Source organism: Pteropus medius, unplaced genomic scaffold (assembly GCF_902729225.1).
Source record: "Pteropus medius unplaced genomic scaffold, Ma_sr-lr_union100, whole genome shotgun sequence".
NCBI classification, from domain to species: domain Eukaryota; kingdom Metazoa; phylum Chordata; class Mammalia; order Chiroptera; family Pteropodidae; genus Pteropus; species Pteropus medius.
The window spans coordinates 8597432-8621440 of NW_024342471.1; the positions used below are offsets into that span (position 1 = coordinate 8597432).

The 24009-nt window shown below is 34.4% G+C and overlaps 1 protein-coding gene across 4 annotated transcripts in view; it reads right to left on the bottom strand.

The window, feature by feature from the left end:
- TRPC4AP (transient receptor potential cation channel subfamily C member 4 associated protein) overlaps positions 1-24009 on the bottom strand; it is a 59555-nt gene that overhangs the window by 30864 nt on the left and 4682 nt on the right. For 3 of the 4 annotated variants that reach the window (XM_039864141.1, XM_039864142.1, XM_039864144.1), the window contains exons 2-5: positions 11533-11661; positions 8099-8215; positions 4018-4075; positions 1919-1974 (exon numbers count right to left, since the gene is read on the bottom strand). In XM_039864141.1, coding sequence (XP_039720075.1) covers positions 1919-1974; positions 4018-4075; positions 8099-8215; positions 11533-11661 — 360 coding nt within the window. Of the gene's footprint in view, positions 1-1918; positions 1975-4017; positions 4076-8098; positions 8216-8743; positions 8871-11532; positions 11662-24009 lie in introns of all 4 variants that reach the window. The other variant, XM_039864143.1, reaches the window with a different exon arrangement.

Genomic DNA, 24009 nt, shown 5'->3' on the forward strand with positions numbered 1-24009 from the left:
TAAAATATAAGGAGCAAGGTATACCTTCCACTGGAAACACAATCCCATTTTATATCAAGAATTCTTGGCTGAGGTCTTAAATCTCTAAGACTATATACAGAACATTGTGTGCAAACGTATTTTTCTGGGGAGGGGGTTTTTCACAGTCATCATCACAGGTTCTTGACCTAATATCTGCCTAGTATCCAAATCAGGAGCTACGAACTAGTATACAGTAGGCCAAGTTTTATTTGGCCAGCAGTCTTATAAAATTTTGAATGTAAATGTCTTTAAGGCAAGACATGCTTACTCTAGATTAGTTACAATTTACTAAGTCCCCGCTTCAAAACGAGCAACTTAAAAAACATTTCCTGTTTTCTGCCCAATCCCTGGAGGTACTGGTATTTGCAACTCCAAAAGCCAGTGATAAAGTCAATTACATCATATAGCTTTTTAAAAAAAAATTAGAACAATTTCTTACTGGCCTTAGTTGCAAAAATAATTGTGCATTTCCTAAACAATTAGTTTATTTTTATCGTATAGATCTGTCTGTGCCTATTTGCGTCACTAGCTACATGTGGCTATTAAGCACTTGAAATGTGGCTAGTGTGAACTAAGATGTGTTTTAAATATAAAACACGCACTAGATTTTGAAAGGTCAATATAAAAAAAATGCAAATATCTTTACGTTTATTTTTAACTTTAAACTCATTAAAATTAATTTTACCTCTTTCTACTTTTTACTTTCTAAAAAAAAAAGTGGCTACAAGGAAATTTAAAGTAACCTAAGTGGCTCGCATTATATTTCTAGTGCACAGTACTGTTACAGATCCTGAGTTGTGTGTTAAAACATATTTCCGTACTTGCATTGGTTGCTTAGAAGCTTAAACACAAATTTGTCCCCTGTCCGTAATACAGATGATTTTATGGTCTACATTTTTATAACAGCCCAATTCCTGGATGTATATTATACTCTCACCTTGTTTTAGCCTTTTCATTCTTATCTACTTCTAAATTTATGATCTTGATAGATTTTACATACTTCACTCTTATAAAATGCTTGAAATCTTTTTTTTGAATGAGGCAAAAGATAAAAGACAGGTACCGTGTCTTATAAAAACTAACATTTGTATATTGCTTCACAAAGACTTTTACGTCTATTATCTCATTTAGTCCTCATAACAATCCTATGATGTTAGTATGATTACTAACTGTACTCTGATTAAAAAAAAAAAAACAAAAAAAACCTAAAGCTCGAGGAGGTGAACTAATGAGCACTAAGCCAAGGGCCAGAACTCAAAATCAAGTTCTATCACTAAGTATTATGCTCTTTTCTTTCAATCAAATTGCTTCCTTTATTCACTATTCTCTCTCACTCAGTGGTCAACCTGAGTATCCTGAACAATATATGGGTCGGGCTTCTGGTTCTTGTTTTCTAACAAGGAATAATGAAGGAATAGGCATGATGATGTTAAAAGGAATCTTAAAGATTACAGACACTCTTCCCATGCTTGTATTCCTTTGACAGGTAGCTTATCTGCTTGGACACCTCCAGGGCTTAAGGAGTTCAGTATTTGCTGAAGTAAGCCTGGCTCTTAACAATTACAGCTGACCCTTAAACAACACAAGGCTTATGTACACTCAAAAATCCAACTATAACTACCGTCAGTCCTTTGCAGCAGCAGATTCCCAACTGTAAACTGAGAATACAGCCGGCCCACTCATATACAGGTGTTGTTCAAGGGTCAGTCGTACTATGAAACTCTGCCTCCCCATAATCACTATTTGTTGGTTCTGGTTCTCAAGCACACATAAAATAAGCCAATTCCCCTAATGTCTAAGGACAGCTCTCATGTCTACCACCCTCACTCAAATCTTCCCTTCTCAAGCACTGCAGGTGTAGTGAGATAAATGTAGTCCCAAAGGCAGTGGTACTTACACAGACACAGGTATTATACAGGATGCTCAAACAGTCCTTAGACATTTCATCACTTACTGAAAGCAAAAGGGGAGTAACTTGTTATTTTTCTCAATGAAAAGATAGTGTAACAGCATTAAATCTTTTGAAAATAAAAACTGTTCCTCATAATCCCCTCCAAGATGATTATTTTCCTGTTAATATATCTCCTTCCAGTCCTTACTTAACAAAGATTTTCATGGTGTTCATCAGAACCTACAAACCAATTTGTAGACTGCTTTTAGTTCGATACAATAGCCATTTTTTTATTATGCTCCACTGCCTTCATAATTTCAACCTATTGTGGTATCATAATTTAAAATACGACATGTTCCCTTTGTGGCTTGCTTAGGATACATCTCAGGTTTTTGTTTGTTTTAGGGTTTTTTTTTTTTCGCTATTTAAATAGGTTAAAAATAACTTTACATGTATAGCCTTTTTAGGCTTATGTTAAACTGGTTCCTCAAGATAGATTTCCAAAAGCAGAACTACTAGAATCCAAAGTATAAAAATTTTGATGATTCTTGTTATAAATTTCCACTGTAAGTTCTACTAGCAGCAAGCAAGGACATCATTTTACTACAGTCTCACCTAATAGTTTGTTGTTGTTGTTGTTGTTTATGTTAGGGAAATGGCTTTATTTGCCTGACCTACAAAGTCCAATAAAGAACTAGCTACTTTTCTGTGAGCAGGAACAGGAGAGTAGTACAAAAGGAAACCAAATTTTCATAACCTCCACACTAGGAGATGATAAAACTAAGTATGAACCATGGACAGAGTGTTTTTGTTTGGCATTAATTTTATTTTTAAAAACTGTTTTCACTTATTCCTATGCTGCTATCACCTCTACAAATGCTAGCCTCCCTTGAGATCCCAATGGGCGCCCCTGCCAAGCCAGCTTGACCAGATGGGTTATCTGATATAATTTTGTGATAATGCAGGTATCCTGTATCCCTCATCACTACCTTTCAATCTACTGGGGAATTCTGGTTTGTTTATTTATTTTTATGACTTCAAAGCAGGTTGGAATACCAGACCAGTATATTTCAGTATTTCCACACCTTTAATTTTTTAAGGAAATTGGAATCCACTCATTTATCAAATAACTATTCAGCACCTATTCTAGAGTAGAAATAGAATATACAGTAGTTAGAAAAAAAAGACAAAGTCTCATGCTTCATGGAACTTACAAATATAGCAGGAGAAGGAGAGAATAAATAAGTACATCAACAAGTAATTACAAGATGCTACTTGTTATAAGGCAGAGAACAGAAGAACCAATTTAGACAGAAAGAAAAGCTAAAACGTTAAAGATGAATATGAATCCTCTTAACCACTACTGTACATACAAATTAAGTCTTATATAGTCATGCTGTTCGGGAAAAAAATTTTCTTTTAGTTAAAAATATATTTGTGATGTTTGTAGAAGGGCATTCATCAAATGATGAGTGATCTCTGGCTTTTAATGCAAGTAAGGTGCACTTACTCTTTTTTTTTTAATTAAATATTGAATACCTAAAAAGAATATTTGTAACATGTTTAAGTTATAAGAAGAATAACAGGATAATACCCATATACCCACTACCCAGCTTAAGAAATAACGCACTACCAAAACACTTTTACTTTTTACCATGTGCACTCCGGTAATGACTGAACTTTTTACAAAAAAGCATATGCCACCTTTATAACAACAACAAAAAAAGTTGTTTTTAAAATAAAACAAGCAATAAAGTGATCTTACCAGGTTACTGATTACTCCCTCAATTAACTATATGTGAGAAATAAGAATTTCCAAAGAAAACATAAAAGCTGGACACAAGGACTATTAAAAAGTACAAAGATGCAATTCATTTAGCCCAGTGGTTTTCACGTTTTTTCCTTTTAAAACTCCAGATCTGTATTTCTACCGAGTATAAAATGAATAAACAGACCTGCTTATTTGGGGGTGGAAAGAATGTCCTGCAGCTGAATTTAAGGCATGTCCTTGTTGTTAAGAGTTAGGAAGGGAAAGAAGAGAATCTCTTGGAAACCACCATATCAACAGTTTGGGAAATGAAGAAGTGGCTGACAAGTATACTTACTTTTCAGTTTCTGTCCTCGGATAGAGATTGTAGGCCTCATAAGAATTTCTACAAGGAGCTATAAAAAAAAAAATTGGATAAAACCCTCAGAATTAATTCAAAGCACAACTCAAAAAACAATCTTTGCCATGACAACTCATGGCCCAAATACCTGTCAAAAGATTACAAGACAATCTTGTTCCCAACAAAGGCAGAAGGCAGTGAGGTTCAGGGGAATGAGTACTATACCAAGAGACAGAAAACCTAGGTTCCAGTCCCAGCTCAGTAACCTATTCCCCATGTAAACCTGGACAAGTCAATGCCACTCTATGGCCACAGTTTTCTTTTTTAAAAAAAAAAAAAAGTGCATATTGGATTAAGTATTCTCTGGGATCCAATGAGTCTTTAATCTTTCAAAAGCTGAGAATATTATCACTACTATGATTCTTCTTTTGCTTAAAGAACATTTATGTTCTCTTATAAACGTAAGTTTATAAAAAAAAAACCCCACCATAAATTGCTAATACTGATTTCTACAGGGGATTGGGGTGATATCCATTCATTTTTCATTTTACATACTTTATATACAACACATAATTTTGCTTAAACTGTTTGCAATAAGCATGCATTTAAAAATGTTGATACAAAGAAGGACAATTTACAAAGATAAAAAGGTCAATCTATCAGGAAGATAAAGATGCACTTAACAGAATCTCAAAATAAATGAAGCAAAAGCTGACAGAAATGAAGGAAACAGACAATTCAAAAATAACAGTTGAACATTTCAATACTCCACTTTCAATAATGGACAACTAAGCAATAGCAAAGAAACAGAAGACTTGAACACTATAAACCAACAAGATCTAACAGAGGGAGTTCAGCAAGAAAATGCACCCAACTAAAGCCCATATTTATGAACAGACTGAGAGTCCTAGAGAAGCTGATCTAACTCAAAGCAGGAGAGAAAAAACCCACAAAATCAAGAACCATTGATTCAAAGAAGTCCTAAGATGGGATAAGCATCTGCTGCTATACGAAGCCATGATTTTCACTAAAAATAGACATCAGGCTAGAGACCAACATTATTCTTTTTCCTCCCATAAATACACTGGTTTCTATTAAGTAAATTCCTTGATGAATGATTTCCTTGAGCTGGCTAGTAAGTAAATGGTATAGGGCCACTTGGAATGCTGAGGAAGGGAATATTGATGTATGCAAATGTTTAACATTCAATCTTATGTAGAAAATGGCATCTCTAAGGAAAAAAACTTTTTAAAAATCGAAATATGATACAGCAAAGAGTATAAATTTAAAGTGCACAGCTCCAGTTTTTACAAAGTCAACATCGTTCCTGTACCATAACCACCCAAATCAAGACACAGAATAACCACAGAACACAGAAAGCTTCCCTCATGCTCCATCCTAGTGATGGGGGTAAAGAGAGATATCTAAGGGAAAAGGTAGGATCCCAGTACCTCACTCATTACAGCAAAATAAATTTGGAATGGTGCAAAAATTTAAACATATATGATAAAAACTTTAAAATATTAGAAAGAAATTTAGACATAATTTATAATCCAACAGTGGGAAAAACAAGAAACAAAATTCTGAAGCCATAAAGAAAAAGACTGATCCATCTGAAAACCTAAAAAGTAAACCTTTCTACATTTAAAAGTACCATGAACGAAGTCAAACTTCAATTATCCAACCAGGACCTTAAAAAATTAAGAGTATCTACAAATTGCTATCGTCTGAATGTCTGTGTCCTCCCAAGATTCATATGTTAAATCCTAATGCTAATGTGATGGCATTAGGAGGCGGAGACTTTGGGGGTGATTAGATCATGAGGGCAAAGCTTTCACTAGTAAGATTATACCCTTATAAAAGAGGCTCCGGAGAGATCCCTAGCCCCTTCCCATGTGAGGACACAGGAAAAAAGCTGGTAGTCTACGACCTGGAAGAGGGCCTTTATCAGACACCAAACCTGCCAGTGCCATGGTCCTGGACTTCCCAGCCTCCGGAACTGTGAGAAATAAATTTCTGTTGTTCATAAGCTACCTAGTCAGTAACATTTGTTATCACATTCTGAAAAAACTAAGATAGAAAATCAGTAAGAAAAAAGCCTAATAACAAAACAGAAAATATAAAAGCCACTAACAGACAATTGGCAGAAAAGAAACAACTTATAAACACACATAAAGATATTCAATCTCACTCATAGAAGAATGCAAATTTTAAAAACTATGAAGAGGATACATAAAGTACTCTTAGAACTCAATAAAAAGACAACCCAATTTAAAATATGGGAAAAGATACACATTTTCTCAAGGAGGATATACAAATGACCTGTAAGCACATAAAAAGATGCTGAACACCGTTAGCCAATGCAAATCAAAACCACAATGAGATACCACTTCATACCCACTAGGATGGCTACAATAAAAACGCAGATAATATCAAATATTGATAAGGTTATGGAAAAACTGGAACCCTCATATACTGCTGGTGGGGAAGGTGCTTTGGAAAACAGTCTGATGGTTCCTCAAAGGATTAAACATAAGAGTTACAATATGACCCAGTAAACCTAATTTCTAGGTATACACCCAAAACTAATGAAAATCTATGTCCATACAGAACTTTGTATACAAATGTTAACAGCAGCATTATTTGTAATAGCTGAAAGGTAGAAACAGCCCAAATGTCCACCCAATGAAGAATGGATAAACAAAATGTGATATATCCATACCATGGACTATTATTCAACCATAAAAAGGAACGATACATGCTACAACGTGGATGAATATTGAAAACATTAAGCTAAGTGAAAAGTCAGTAACAAATGCCAACGTATTACATAATTCCATTCATATGAAATGTCCAGAACAGATACATCTATAGAGACAGAAAGTAAAGTAATAGTTGCCTATGACAGGGATGGGAATTGGAGGAGTAGGGGAGTAACAGCGAAAACATATGGAGTTTCTTTTAGGGGTGATAAAAATGTTCTAAAATTGAGTGTGGTAATGGTTGCACGTATCTATGGAGACACTGAAAACCACTGAACTGTACACTTTTAAATGGGTAAACTATATAGTATGTGAAACATATCTCAAGTTGTTTAAAAAACTATGAAGAAATACCATTTTTCTCATATCTGCTTAGTAAATATTTAAAATACTTAAAATACAATGTTTGGTGAAGGAGGCTACTGGGTGCTGGTAATGTTCTATTGTGTACTGAATGGTAGTGACAAAGGTAAACTTATTTTGTGGTACTTATTGGTGTACTTTTCTGGATGCAAGTTATACTTCAATAACAAAGTCCATTAAAGACACACACACAGACACTGTGTTGGTGATGGTGTAAGTAAAAAGACACTCTTCTACTTTGTTCCTGGGGATGTAAGTTGCTAAATCTCTTAGGTATGTATACTGACAAGTTTATAAACAATAAAAGACACATATGCTTTGATCCCAAAGGTATATACTTACATGTACACAAAAGTATTTATAAAAACCTTTACTGTAATCCTGTTTGTAATGGAAAAGATGTGAGAAAACTCTTCATCAACTGAGGCCTGGATAAATAAGTTATGGTACAATTAACTGGGGACTAATATAGAGCTGTTTAAAATAATGAGGCAGATTTACATGTACTCATATAAAACTATCCCCAAGTTAGAGAATTACATGAAAAAAAGATACAAAGCAGTGTACCTATATAGATGATACGCCATCTCTATGTGAGAAAAAATATGGTGCGGGGTGATTTACACACACACACACACACACACACACACACACACACACACAGGGACACAGATGAAACCAGTGATCACAGCTGCCTCTGAAGAGAGGACATCAGGGAAATGGAGACATACCTTTTGCTTTGTGCCTTAAAAAAAAAAGTGGCTATATTATCAATTTAGATAAATCAATTCTTCTAAAGTAAAAGCTATGCTGTTTCAACACGAGTGCCACTGAGCTTTTAAAGATTAAAATTCTCAAATGTTTGCTATAAATTCTGGAATGTTTCCTGTCTCCCATTTCAAGAGTTAAATTCTCAAACCATTAAGTAGTAGTAATAATAAACAACTACTTACATCAACACCTCCGAACAAGTCAAAAATATATGTATTTGGATAAGTGGTTTCTTGGGTAAGTTTCCTCTCTTCAGTAACAAATGCCATAGCCTCCATGGAGAGTAGAGGAGAAATTTCCTAGTTTAAAAATATGTATACAGTTATTCAGTTTTCATATTTAACACAAATGAGACACCAAGCATCAGTTTGCATTTCAGTCACAACTTAAATCCCCATGAGCACAAAGATAGCCCCCAATGAACCACACTTCCTGGTATTCAGGCCCTTATAGAATCTTCTCTCACACTGAATCTGGGCTGGTGTGGCTCACTTCAACAACAGTATGCGGCAGAAGTGACATTGTGCCAGTTCCGGCCTAAGTCTTAGGAAAGACTGGCAGAGTTGGCTTTTGCCACCTTGGAACTCAATCGCCACGCTGTGAGAAGTCTGACATAGACACCCAGCAAGGCCATGAAGAGAACTGAGGCCAGGACTGACATCCTTAGCTGACAGTCAGAACCAATCTACTAGCCATGTGAGTGAAGCCATTTTGGACCTCCCAGATGATTCAGTACCCCATCAAACACAACATGAAACAAAAGAACCACTCAATCAACCCAAAGAATTGTTAGAGATAAATGGTAATTATTATTTCGAGCTACTAACTTTTGGGGTAGCTGGTTCTGCAGCAATAGGTAACCAAAACATTGCTCAAATGTCATTTCCTTCAGGACGTCTTCTGCTTCTCCTCAGCCAGAAGCAATATGATGCACCTCTGAACCCCCAAAGCAATCTGTAATTCATTTGTGGCATTTAGCACTTTTACTCTGTACCTCTTTACAAACCTATGTTATTTCTTTCCTAGATTAAATGTTCCTTGAAGATAAGACTGGAACAGCCTTTGCAGTTTCCACTGGTCCCATGACATAGGTCCCATAGCAGGTATTTAACACAGTCAGTATAGGGTAGTGGTTCTCAAATTTGGGGGACCACAGAATCCTTTGTTCATATGGAACAGAGCTAATAGAAAAAAATAATAATCTTATAGAAAAGTTGATATAATAATAAAAGTTGTAATAATGGTAGTAATAGCTAATTTATTTATTGCTTGTTTCTAAGCATGGTTCTAAGAATTTCATGTATTACCTCTTAATCCTCACAACCCTGAGAGATAACAGTAACTTATCTCAATTTTACAGATAAGGAAACTGAGGCAAAAGAAGTTGTCAATGCAAAGAGCTGGTTAAGTGGTACTAGAGCCAGGATTTAAACATAGGAAGTCTGGCTCTGGAGTCCGTGCTTACGGAAGCAAGCAGACTATTTTGGGTGAAATAGGGGAGAGAATAGGAAGAATACAGAACCCTACTCACTATGCTCTCTCCTCAGGAACCTGTAAGGAAAAATGGAACACAACAGTCTGGAGCAAACATTGTTTTCTCAAACACTGGTGAACATCAGAGTCATGTGAAGGGCTTCTTAAAACCCAGACTCTACTGGGTCCCACCTGTAGAGTTTCTGATCCCACAGGTCTGGTGTGGGGCCTGAGAATGTGCATTTATAACAAATTCCCAAATGATGCTGATGCTGCTGGTCTAGGTATCACGCATCAAGAAAAAGTAGAACTTGCTCTTACGGATAACCTGTTATATGCCAGGCACTAGACTTTTATACTTTTTTATATCCACTTAATCCTTAAAATCATTCAATAAAGTGAGTCTAGTTTTAATGATTTTACAGGCAAAAAGCAAAATCACAAAGTTTCCCAGGGTCACATAATCAATAAGTGACTGAACTACTTTCTCTGGATCTCATATTTCTCATCTATAAAGTCAGGATGTACTTCCTGCTGGCAACACAGTACAATGGACACTGGTCTTTGGATAAGACAAATCTGGACTCATCATATAGCAGCCACAAGGCTTTGGGCAGGTTATTGTTGAGTCTTGGTTTTCTCAACTAAAAAAGAAACACAGAAACATTTGGATTGTGCCTGCCCAACATCCTTCTCTCTTCTTCAGGCAATAGCCCCATTTCATTAAGGGAATGCCCCTCCCCACTTTCCACATGGTCCTGCTGGGACTGCCAACAAGCACCTCAGTCCCAGCCTCGGGAGCAGCCCTAGCCAAAAGTCTCTCAGTCCCCTCACTTCAGTGGCTGGCCCACATTATAGTGATATTTCTATAATGTTCTCTAAATATCACCCTAGATCTATGATCACATGGAGGAACAGATGTCGAGATCAGAAATGGATGGCCTAACTCTGCTCAGATCCTGAATTCACACCTGTGCTTTCCAATTATGTGAGACATTGTTTTTTTTTGCTAGTCTTAGTGAGTTACTGTCACCTACAATCAAAATATTCTAGATTAATTTTTTTAAAAAAATCACCCATCTCATAGTTACTATAAGAATTAAATATGCCTGGCACACAGTAAGTTTCAAATAAGTATTTGCTTGATGAATAAAGAAATGATGGTCACACAGCAAGCACTCATAAATGTTAATTTCCCTCCTTCTACTTCTTTCTCTCCCTTCTTCATATTTCAGAGATTTTGCAGGAATCAAATAATGTATAACTCTTTGCAAAGTGTTTTTAAACAGATGTAAGACACTATAAAAATTTCTATCTTAATCAGACTATGAGAAGATCAAGAATGTAAAACATCTCTTCTTAAAGGTGAAGATTAAGCTTATTTGGAGCCTATCATTTTTCAGAATGACTTCTTACGTGATATAATAATCAAAACTTCACCTCTGAAGAACAGTGTATCATTAAGTTTCGTTACGACCAAATATAACTTGCATGGGTTTTATCTACAGCTAAAGTTGGTACTCTAAATTCTAATTTGGACTCATCCCAACCAAGCTTAAGTTTAGATATGATTAACTCCAGATCTACTGAATCAGAAACTCTGGGTGTGGGGCCCAGCACTGTGTGTTTTAACAAGCCTTCTATGTGATTCTAATACATACTCAAGTTTGAAAACAACTGCCTTAGCATGTCTCTGCACTCTTTCCATCCCTCTTCCCAACCATCTAGCCCAGTCACTTCAACCTTCTTATGTTAGTTGTAATTATCAACAACCCCAAGGCCACTTCCAAGAATCTTCAGCAACATGGGATCTTTTAAACTCTGTTCAAAAAAAAAAATGTCATCTCAATCCCAGGCACAATGTTGACCTCCCAAATTAAGCAAACTCTGACACAAAACAAAGCCCAGAAGGACATACATAGAGAACTTAATGGTGGTTATCTCTGGGTGGTGGGGTTTTTATTTATAGGTGATTTTTATTTTCTTTGCACTTTTTCTGAACATTCTTTTCAAATTTTCTACAGCTTACACGTTAAAAACAGGCTATTTTAAAAAGCAGACTGAAGAAAAGAGAAAAAAAATTATACATCTTGTGTTACCTGGAGGCCCTAAATGCAGCCCCTCCAAGGCCCAAAAGAATTACCTTGAGGATGTTTTGGCACTCAACAAAGTCACTGTGGAGGTGGCTGGTTGCATACAGCTTAAGGAGCAGCTGGGGAATTCCACTCCATTTGGACTGCTTGTCCCGTTCCGTCAAAAAAGTCTCAGTGAACTGTGAGTTAAAAAAAAAAAAAAAGATAAACATTTTACTGGTAAGGAAAGAACTACAACTGACTCTTGAATGACACGGGTTTGAATGGTGTGGGTCCACCGAAATGCAGATATTTTTCAGTAAATATACAGTCAGCCCTCTGTACCCCTGGGTTTTTCATATCAGTGGATTCAACCAACCACAGATTGAAAAAGTATTTTCGAACTATGGCTGGGAAGCCTCAGATGTAGAGAGCTGACTGTATGCATTGCTCTCTGCCATTTTATATAAGGAACTTGAGCATCCATGGATTTTGGTACCTGCAGGCATCCTGGAACCAATCCCCTGCAGATACTGAAGTACAACTGCACTAGAATATATGTCTAAGGAGAGCAACTGTCTCCTAAAGCCACCCAGGACAAATAATTAAAAGGCCTCTTTCCAGAAACTTTCAAAAGCTCCCCAACAGCCTATAAGCTAAAAATCCATCTCTTTGCCTTGTGACATAATACCCTTCATATTTTATCACCTAGTTTCCTTTCTACCCGCCTGTCTTTCCCAATGCACACTCTAGGCTCCAAATGCATGTTCCTACAAGCCTCTCTGCACATGTTCTTACCCTTCCTAAAATGTCCTCTTCCTATCTTTTCTACCTGGAAGCTCCTTCTCTATCTTCAAAATGCAAACCAAACAGCACTTTCCTTGATTGGCCTTCCTCTCTCTCCTTTCTAAGAGAGTAAGTGTCCCTCCTCTGGGGCCTCATCTAACATTTATCCTACTGTATCATAATTAATGGTTCATTTATTCCCCTCCTTCTATAGACCACAAGCTCCTTCAGAGTAGGTACCAAGCTGTGTTTATCGTGTACACCTTCTCTCTCTCAAAGAATGTCAGGCACTAGTTTCATGACAGGTACATTAATCAATTATGACACAATTTCCACTAACACTATAAGACAAACCATTATTAGGGGCTGGATGTAAGTCACTTTCACATGCACCTGTCTCAGTCAGATCAAAAGCTCCCTGTAACTATTATTACAGGACATAAAGGTCTTGAATAATGTCTTAGGTCTATCCTGACACATGTCAGTCTCATTAACCTAGACAAGTCCCATGATCATTCCTGAGCTTGTTTTCTTAGATTGTAAAAATAAGATAATACCGGGGTAATGGGAGATGTTTGTGAGAGTAATCTGTATTAGAATGAACCATAGGACATTACTATTTCTACAGGTCAAAACTAATTGGATATTAGCAATTTCATGTCATTTAAGTAAGCTCAAATCAACGCAAGCCCCAAAACAATGGAAAAGTGTATTTCCTTTCCTTAAAAGGAAAACAAAGAAAACAAACATGGCATTATAGGACTTAGCAAAAGCAGTACTTAACAAATTTATAGCTGTAAACATTTATATTTTAAAAAGAGGAGTGATCTCAGATCAATTATCCCAACTTCCGCCGTGAAAAACTAGGGAAAAAAGGAGTAAATCAAACCCAAAGCAAACACAAGGAAAAAGAAGATTACTGAAAAATTAAGTGATACAGAGAACAGAAAATAGAGAAAAATCAACAAAATCAAAACTTGGTTCTTTGAAAAGAGCAACAAAAGTGAAAACTTTACTTACATTGACCAACAAAATGGCTCAAATTATTAAATTCATAAATAAAAGACAGGACATTACTACCAACCTTACAGAAATAAAAAGTTTATATACGGGTACCAGGAACAACTGTATGCCAACAAATTAGGTAACTTAAACAAATTCTTAGAAAGATACAAACAGAAGCTGACTCAAGAAAAAACTAAAACATCTGATAGACCCTACAACAAGATATCAAATTATGGTTTAATAAACATAAAGAAAACTACTCATAAAGAAAAGCCCAAGTCCAGATGCTTCACCGGTAAATTCTACCAAAAATTTAACAAAAAATTAACAATACACTTCGCAGACTCCTTATTAGAGAGGAGGGAACACTTTCCAACTCATTCTATGAGGCTAGTATTACCCTGATACCAAAACTGGACAAACATCACAAGAAAACTACAGACCAGTATCTCTTATGAAAACAAACAAAAAAATCTCTTTAAAAATACTAGCAAACCAATTCCAGCAACATATAAAAAAAAGGTTATACACCAAAACCAAGTGTCCCAGGAATGGAAGATTGGTTCAACATATGAAAATTAATCAATGTAATCAATTTGATAAAGGGTATTTACCAAAAGTCCACAGCTATCATTATAATTAATGGTGAAAGTCGAAATGCTTTCCCACTAAGATCAGGAAAAAGACAAGGATGCCCATGTTGACTCTGACCACTTCTATTTAACACTGTACTAGACATTCTAGCCAGAGGAATTAAGCAAGAAAACGAAATAAAGGCATCCAGGTTAAAAAGAAAATGCAAAACTAGAGCCAATAAACAAGTTCAGCAAGATTGTGGGATACAAAATCAATATACAAAAATCAGATGAATTTCTATACACCTACAATGAACAATCTAAAAATAAAATTAAGAAAACAATTCCCTTTATTAATATCACCAATAAGAACAAAACATGGGAATAAATTTAACAAAAAATATATATAAGACTTGTACAAGGAAACTACAAAACATCAGAAATTAAAGAAGGCCTACATAAATAGAAAGACATCAATGTTCATGTATTGGAAGACTTAATTTAATAAAATGGCAATACTCCCCATATTTATTCAATGTAGTTCCTATCAAAAGTCAAGCTAGCTTCACTGCAGAAACTGACAAGCTGATCCTAAAATTCATATGGAAATATAAAGGACTTGAGATGGCCAAAATAACCTTGAAAAAAAAGAACAAAGTTGGAAAAAAGTCACACTTCCTGATTTCCAATTTCATTACAAGTCTGTAAAAAGACTATGACTGGCATAAGGGTAGACATCTAGATCAATGTCAAAGGACTGAGACTCCAAAAATATACGATATTTATGGCCAACTGATTTTTGACAATGGTGTCAGGAAAATTCAATAAAGAAACTATTAGTCTTTTTAAAAAATGTTGCTGGGACAACTAGTATACATAAGTAAAAGAATGAAGATGGACCCCTTCCCTTCCTCATACCATATACAAAAATTAACTCAAAATAGATAAATGACATAAATCTAAGGGCTAAAATTCTAAGAAAACATGTATTAATTTTATAACCTTAAACAATGGTTTTATAGATATGACATCTAAATTATAAGCAGCCAAAGGAAAAATAGACTAAACTTCTTTAACACTAAAAATTTTTGTTTTAAAGGATACTACCAAGAAAGTGAAATGACAACCAAAGAATGGGAGAAAATACTTGTAAATGACCTATAAGAGTTTGATAAGGATTTAATATCCAAACAATATGAAGAACTCCTACATTTTGACAATAAAAAGACAAATTACCCAATTTAAAAATAAACAATGGGCTAAAAATAAAGCACTAACAGAAATGAAGAATGCCTTGAATAATAGGCTCATCAGTAGACTGTACATGACCAAGGAAAGAATCATTGATCTTGAAGATATGTCTATAAAAACTTCCCAAACTAAAATACAAATTGAAAAATACAATGAAAACAGAACAAAATATCTAGGAATTGTGAGATAATTATAGAGTGTATCATGTGTGTAACTGGAGTACCAGAAGAGGAAGAAATATTTGAAATTTAAATGGCTGAGAATTTTCCAAAACTAATAACAGACACCATACCACCAGATATAATATGCATTGTTATGTATATTTTAATACAATTTTTTAAAAAAGAAACATAAGAGGGTTCATTACAAATCTCTTATACATTAAAAGGATAAGGAATATTATGAATTAATTTATGCCCACGAATCTGATTACCTAGATTAAAAAGACCATTCCTTGAAGAAACAAACTATCAAAACTCATATGAAGAGAAATAACTATGCTGATAAACCTATATTTATTATAGACACTGGGTTAATAATTTAAAGAATGGGCAAAGTCTCTGAATATACATTTTTACAAAAAAAAACAAAAACAAAAACGGATGGCCAATAAGCACAGGAAAAGATGCTCAACATTAGTCATAAGGAAAATGCAAATCAAATCCAATGAGATACCACTTCATACCTACTAAGATGGCTATCATTAAAAAGACAGATAATATAATAAGTGTTCATGAGAGTGTGAAGACACTGGAACCCTAGTAAATTGCTGATAGGAATGTAAAATGGTACAGCCACTTTGGAAAAAAGAGTTTGGCAGTTTCTCAAAAAGTTAAACATAGAATTACCACATACCCAGCAATCTCACTCCCATGTAGAGAACAAAAATGAAATGAAAACAAATGTCCATGCAAAAACTTGCACACACATATTCACAGCAGCATTATTCTTAATAACTCAAAAGTGAGGAAAAACACTGTCTACTAATGGATGAATGAATAAATATCATATACCTATATAATGAAATACTATTTGGCAATAAAAAGGAATGAAGTACTGATACTTGTTACAACATGGACAAACCTTGAGAACCTGATGCTAAGTGAAAAAGGCCAGCCACAAAAGGCCACATACTGTTTGATTCTATTAGTATGAAATGCTCAGAATAGACAAATCCATAAAGTCAGGAAGTAGATTGGTTGCATAGGGTTGAGAGGTGATAGTGGGGGAACTGGGGAGTGATTACTAATTGGATGTGAGGCTTCTTTTGGGGGTGACAAAATGTTCTAAAATTCATTGTGGTGATAGCTGCATAACTCATGCATACAGTAAAAAACATTGACTTGTACACTTTAAATGACTGACTTGTATAGCATATAAAATTTCAATGAAGCTGTTATCAAAATAAATTACGGGCATAAAGGAACTTTTTAGGGTGATAGAAATGTTCTAAAACAATTGTGGTGATGGTTGCTTAACTATAATTTGCTAAAAAGCATCAAATTGTATATTTACAATGGGTCAATTTTATGGTATATAAATTATACCTCCATAAAGCTGTTTTTTAAAAAGCAACATTTAAAAGAAAAATGAAAAGAAGACAAAAAGGAACAGAGAACAGGTGGAAAATTTAAAAGCAAATATTGTATTAAACAGGTATATTTAAATCCCAAAATGTCAGTGATTACATTAAATGTAAATGTACTAAATGTTCCAATTAAAAGACAATGATATGCTGTTTACCAGAGAAATATCTTTTAGAAAGACTGAAAAGAACGGGAAATGATACACAACATAAATATGCACCAAAAGAAAGGTGATGTAAGTATTAAAAGCAGTTTAAAAGACTTGAGGAAAGAAGCACAGCCAGAGATACTTTCTAAGGATAAAGACGTCAATTGGGACAATGTAACAGTTCTAAATTTGCATGTACCTAATAAACAGTTTCAAGATCTATAAAACAAAAATTGACAGGGCTAAAAAGAGAAATAGGCAAATCCACAACTATAATGGGATATTTTTATAATTCCTCTCAGAATGTGACATATATAGATAAAAAATGAGCAAGAATATATAAGATTTGAACACAAAACTTGCACACCTACAGCACATCTAGTAACTGCTCTCTGTACTTTGAGAGTATACATTTACAAAATGATCAGTTGTTAAGCCAGAGCAAATGACCACACATTTAACAGAATCAAAATACAGACTATGTTCTGACTGCAGCGCAACTAACCCAAAATATGTAACAGAAAGATAACTATAAAACCCCCACATTTGGAAATTAAGAAATATACTTCTAAAAAAATGCATGGGTCAAAGAAGAAACCAAGACGAAACATGAAAATATTCTCAAGTGAACGATAGTGAAAAATACTACATATTAAAACTTATAGAATGCAACTAAAGCCATGACTAGTGGCCAGCATAAACCTGATACTAAAACCTGTTTAAAGGAAAATTATAGGCCATTCTCACTCATGAACAGGAAGAAAAAAATTCTAATAAGGAGGTAGAGGGGAGTAGGGAGGTAGATGGGGTAAAAGGGGTCAAATATGTGGTGATTGAAAGAAATCTAACTATGGGAGGTGACTTTTTTTAAAAAAATACATAAAATAAAATAAAAATAACTAAAAAATCCTAATAAAAAAATAGTGGATCTAATATTTTATAGATTTAGCAATCTATAAAAAGGATGAAAACTTGTATCAGAAATTCAGATTTGGTTTAATATCTAAAAATTTTACTAATGTAATTCATCACATTAATAACAGAGAAAAATCACATGAACTCAACTGATGCAGAAAAAGCATTTTAATAAAATTCAACATCTGTTCATAATAAACTCACAAACTCAGAAAAGAAGTGAACTAATCACAGTATCTACATAAAACTTCAACAAACATACTTAATGGTGAAATGTTTAAGGCTTTCCCTCTTAGATCAGGAACATGCCACTTGAATTCATTGTACAGGTGGCATAGTTACACGGGCAAGAAAAATCAAAGATACAAGATTAGAAAGATAAATTTCATTTGCAGAAATGATATTCACAGACAACTGTATACATATACAATCAAAAAGAATCTACAAATAACATATTAAAATATGAGTAATATAAATACAAAAGCAATATAAAGCCAATCTTGTTTTTCTATTACAGCTACAATTAGAAAATGCGATTTTAAAAAACCACTATGAGATACTATCTCACACCTGTTAGAATGGCTATAATTAACAGGACAAGTAATAACAAATGTTGGAGAGGAGGTGGAGAACTAGGAATCCTCATATACTGCTGGTGGGACTGCAAATTGGTACAGCCACTATGGAAAACAGTATGGAGGTTCCTCAAAAAACTAAGAATTGATCTACCATATGATCCAGCAATCCCTCTACTGGGTATCTACTCTAAAAACTTGAACTCGTATCCGAAAAGATATTTGCACATCGATGTTCATAGCAGCATTATTCACAGTGGCCACAACATGGAAGCAACTGAAGTGTCCTATAGATGACTGGCTAAAGAAGTTGTGGTACATATACACAATGGAATATTACTCAGCCATAAGAAGAGATGAAATACTGCCATCTGCAACAACATGGATGACCCTGAAATAATCATTCTAAGCGAAATAAGCCTGACAGAAAAAGCTGAAAATCACATGATATTACTTATATGTGGGATATAAACTTAAAAGCGACAAATGAACAGGACAGAGACTCATGGACAATGGACAAGTGGTTACCAGAGGGGAGGGAGCAGTGGGGAGAAAATATAAAAATGTTAAATAAAATGTTTAAAAATGAAAATTAAAAATAATAAATTAAAAATTAAAAAAGAATGCGATTTTAAAAAAACTATTTACAATACCATCAAAAATGTCCAATGCCAAAGAATAAATCAAACAGAAATTATACAAGACCACTACATAGAAAACTATAAAACATTATCAAGAGAAATTAAGAAAAAGTAAACCAAAGAAAAAGAGGGGAAGAGGAAAAAGGAGGAAGGGAAAGAGAGAATGAATGTATGGTAGTCAATAAACTGAATGCAATCTCAATCAAAATTCTGTTGTAAAAATGTATGGGCTCATTCTAAAATGTATATGGAAATGGCAAAGGGCCAAGAAATCTTGAAGATAACTAAGTAGGAGAAGCTACTCCTATTCAATATACTATAGCCAAAATCAACACATGTAAAGTTACGAAAAATAAGACAATATGGTATCAGTACAAGGATAAACAGACAGACCAGTGTATCAGAATAGACATGAAACAGACAAAGGTGACACTCCGGAGCAGGGGGTGGGGAGAAGAGACTTTGGGTCAACCAGGTATCTATATGGAAAAGCTCACACCACACCCCCAAATCAATTCCATGTAGAGCATATATTTAAATGTAAAAGGTGAAACAATAAAGTTTCTAAAAAATAAATAAAATATCTTCATGATCTTGGGGGTAGGCAAAAATTTCTAAAACCAAAAAATAAACAAAAAGCACTATCATAAGGAAAACACTGAGAGTATTAAAATACACTGAGAGTATTAAAATTAAGCACTTCTGTTCATTAAGCATTCTTGTTTATATAAAAAAAAAATCCTTTTAGAGAATAAAAAGGTGAGCCATACCAAACAAGAGAAATAATTGCAAAATTATAAAGTGTTCATATTCAGGAAATGGAAAAATAAGTCAATTAAACAAAAAAGAAAGGAAAAAACCTGACAATGTACAAAAGATTTAAACAGGCAATCCACCAAAGAAGATGTCCAAATGTCCAAAACTTCTGAAAAAGGTGTTTTAACATCATTAGCAATCACAGAAACACAAACTAAGACCATATTGAGACCACTGCACACAGAATGGCTCAAGTTTAAAAGACTGTCAACACCATGGATCAGCAAGAACATGGAACAGGAACTCACATATACGGCTGGTGGGAGTGTAAACTCGGGAACTGTTCTGTAATAATTACTGATGCCGAACCTATGCATATTCTATAACCAAGCAATTCTACTTCTAAGTAGATAAGCAACAGAAATTGTACATATACACATCAAGAGACATGTACAACAATGTTCCTATAAGCATTATTCATAATAGCCCCAAACTGGAAAAACTCCAAATATTCATCAAAAGTAAAATTGTGGTTTGTTAATACAATAGAATACTATACAGAAAATGAATGAATTACAGCTTCAACATCATCAAAGATGAATCTAACAATATTAATTGAAAGAAGGCATATGAGTACATATTATTTGATTCTATTTATATAAAGTATAAAAACTGGCACAACTAACTGCTCTATTAGAAGTCAGGCTAGTAATTTCATCTGGAGAAGAGGAAGAGCAGAGTGGTTGGCAAGGACTGCAAAATGATCTGGTGGTTGTTACGTAGTTGATGGTTTTATTGCTCACTGAGCTGTACAACTTATTTTTGTGTGCATTTTTACTTGTATGCTATATTTCAACACAAAAAGTTTTTTAATTGCTTGAAACAAAATAATCTGTTTGTACTGATTATGCAAGGATCTCTAAGATATACTTTTAAGTGAAAAGGCTAGATGCACAATATTGTATGTAGTATGATACTACCTGTGTAAAGGAAAAAAAATATATATAGACACATTTGCTTTTCTAAGTTTAGAATGTTTCTATATGCTACACAAGAAATCAATAACTATAGTTGCCTCTGTGAGTAGAACTGGAGGGTGCTTGCAGAGGTAGTAGTGAGCTATTTACAAAGGAGACGTACTTTTCTCTGTAACCCTTTAGTACATATGCATATGTTATCTATTCAAAATGTATATTATATCTGGTGGGGAGGGACTGACACGAAAGGGGCATTAACTGTATTGGTAACATCTTAAGTTTGGTGGTGGGTACATGGTTATTGTGATATTACTACAGTTTTTTGTAGGTCAAATACTTAACAATAAACTTTAAAAAGGTTTCTGCACAGATGCACACTGTGGATGCTCAATAAATGTTAATTACCTTCCCTACCCTATTCCCAGTCTATCTAAACTTATCTCCCACCTAGCTCCCAGATAAGCATTTCACTTTATTTTCCCACTCTTCTAATGGACAATTATGAAGACCTTCTCAGTGGTGGTCTTAGTGCCAGAAATGTCTCTCCTTCTCTGTTCAAACTCTATTCATTCTTCAGAACCAACTCAAGTTTCATCTATTCCATGAAGCATTCCAAAGCAATCATAGCTATAACTTCATAGAGGAGAAAATGTTTTTTTAAAAAATAGGAAGACCTAACTCAGTGCAATCGTTTTGCAGAGGGGGTTAATGTCAGGTGATAGATATGACTTTTTTATAGTTGTTATGTATTTTAATATATATCTACACAGCTACACAGTGTCTGGCACAATGAATAAAAAGATTTTCATCAATGTGTATTATAGTTAAATTTCAAGATGAGAGAGAGGGAAAGAGGGAGGGAGGGAGGAAGTTAGTTTTAGAATTTGGGAATAAACTGTAAGGACATAAAAAGCAAAGCAAATTTTAAACGGGTGATTATACTAATAAAAGAAACCAGACTCAAAAGGCTACATACGGTATGATTCTATAAAAGTCTGTAAAAGGTCATAAGGACAGAAAACAGATGGACAATTGCCACAGGATGATAGTAGGAAAGGGGTTGACTACAAGGAAATTTTCTATATCTTAACTGGAGTGGTGGTCACATGACTTACACATTTGTCAAAACTCATAGAAATACACACTAAAAAGAGTGAATTCTACTATATTTATATCTCAATTTTAAAAATAAGGGGAAGGGTGGCTTTTAATTTTAAGAAAAACAAGTTTATAATTTCTGTACACTATATGGCTCTGTTGTAAACAATCATATCATCATAACCATCATAATGTAAATACTTAACATGAACAACCAAAACTGTGATATAACTACAGTTGGAGAATGATTCAGACAAAATATGTGGCTATGAAATGAATCCTAATCTACAAAAAAAAAAATGTCTAAAATTGAAAATTCAGTAAACAGTCTTATAAACATGTTATTTAGAAATACTGGCTCACCTGAAGATTAACATTGTTAAAATGTCCATACACCTAAAGCAATATATAGATTGAATGCAATCCCTATCAAATGGCATTTTTCACAGAACTAGAACAAATAATCCTAACATTTATATGGAACCACAAAAGACCTCAAATAGCCAAAGCAGTCTTGAGAAAGAACAAAGTTGGAGGTAGTATCAAACTTACATAGTTTGATACCTGATATCAAACTATATAAAGCTATAGTAATCAAAACAGCATGTACTGTCATAAAAACAGACACAAAGATCACTGGAATAGAACAGAGAGCCCAGAAATAAACTCATGCTTATACAGTCAATTAACCCATGACAAAGGAGACAAGAATGTACAATGGGGTAAAAACACTGTTTTTGATAAATATTATCGGGAAAACTGGACAGATACATGTAAAAAATGAAACTATACCCTTTCTTACATCACATAGAAGAATAAACTCAAAATGGATTAAAGATTTAAATGTAAGACCTGAAACCATAAAACTCCTAGAAGAAAAAAGGCAGTAAACTGACACTGCTCTTAGTAGTATTTTTTGGATATGTCTCCTTGGGCAAGGAAAACAAGAGAAAAAACAAATGGGATTACATCAAACTAAAAAGTTTTGCACAGCAAAGAAAAGCATCAATGAAACGAAAGGACATCCTACTGAACTGGAGAAAATATTCACCAATGATACAACTAACAAGGGGTTAATATGCAAAATATATAAAAAATTCAGACAACTAAACACCAAAAAGACAAACAATCCAATTAAAAAATGGGCAGAGGACCTGAATAGACATTTCTCCAAAGAGACATATGAAAAGATGCTCAACATCACTAACATCAGAGAAATGCAAGTTAAAAACACAATGAGATCACCTCACAACTGTCTGAATGGCTATCAACAAAAAATCAACCAACAAGTCTTGGCGAGGACGAGGAGAAAAGGGAACCCTTGTGCACTGTAGGTGGGACTGAAAACTGGTGCAGCCGTTATGGAAAAATGGAGATTTCTCAAAAATTTAAACCCACCTCTGGGCATTTATTTGAAGAAATCCAGAACACTAATTCGAAAAGAGATATGCATCCTTATGTTCACTGCAGAATTATTTCAATAGCCAAAATAAGGATGCAACCTAAGTATCCCTCGACAGATGACTGGATAAAGATGTGGTGCATAGATACAATGGAATATTACCTGGCTAGAAAAAAAGAATGAAATCTCACTATTGGCAACAAAATGGGTAGACCGAGAGGGTATTATGCTAAGTGAGGTAGGTCAGATGGATAAAGACAAATACCATATAATTTCACTTGTATGTGGAATCTAAAAAAACATAAACAAAACAGAAATAAACTCACAGATACAGAGAAAAAAATGATGGCTGTCAGGGAGAGGGTTGGGGGTCTGAGTGAAAATGGAGAATAGATTAAGAAGTACAATTAGCAGTCACAAAATAGTCATGGGGATGTAAAGTACAGCACAGGAAATATAGTCAATAATATTCTAATAACTACATATGTTGTTAAGGGGGTACTAGACTTAACAGGGGGATCACTTCCTAAGTTTGATAAATGTCTAACTACTATTTTGTACACCTGAAAGTAATATAATATTGAATGTCAACTGTAACTGAAAAGTAAATTTTAAAAAATACATCTTCAAAAAAAAGGATGTCTCTCCTGGACCCTTGCTGCAAAGGAAAAAGCTACAATGTGGACAGTAGTTGCCTCAGGAGGGTGGAACTCAGGGGTGAAAAGTGGGGCAGAGAACTGTTGTTTTTTGTTACAAAGCTCATGATGCCCAGAGGTCCTCCCAATCATATTCTAAATATTTAACTTCATAAGGAATTTCTTTTACTACTTCTA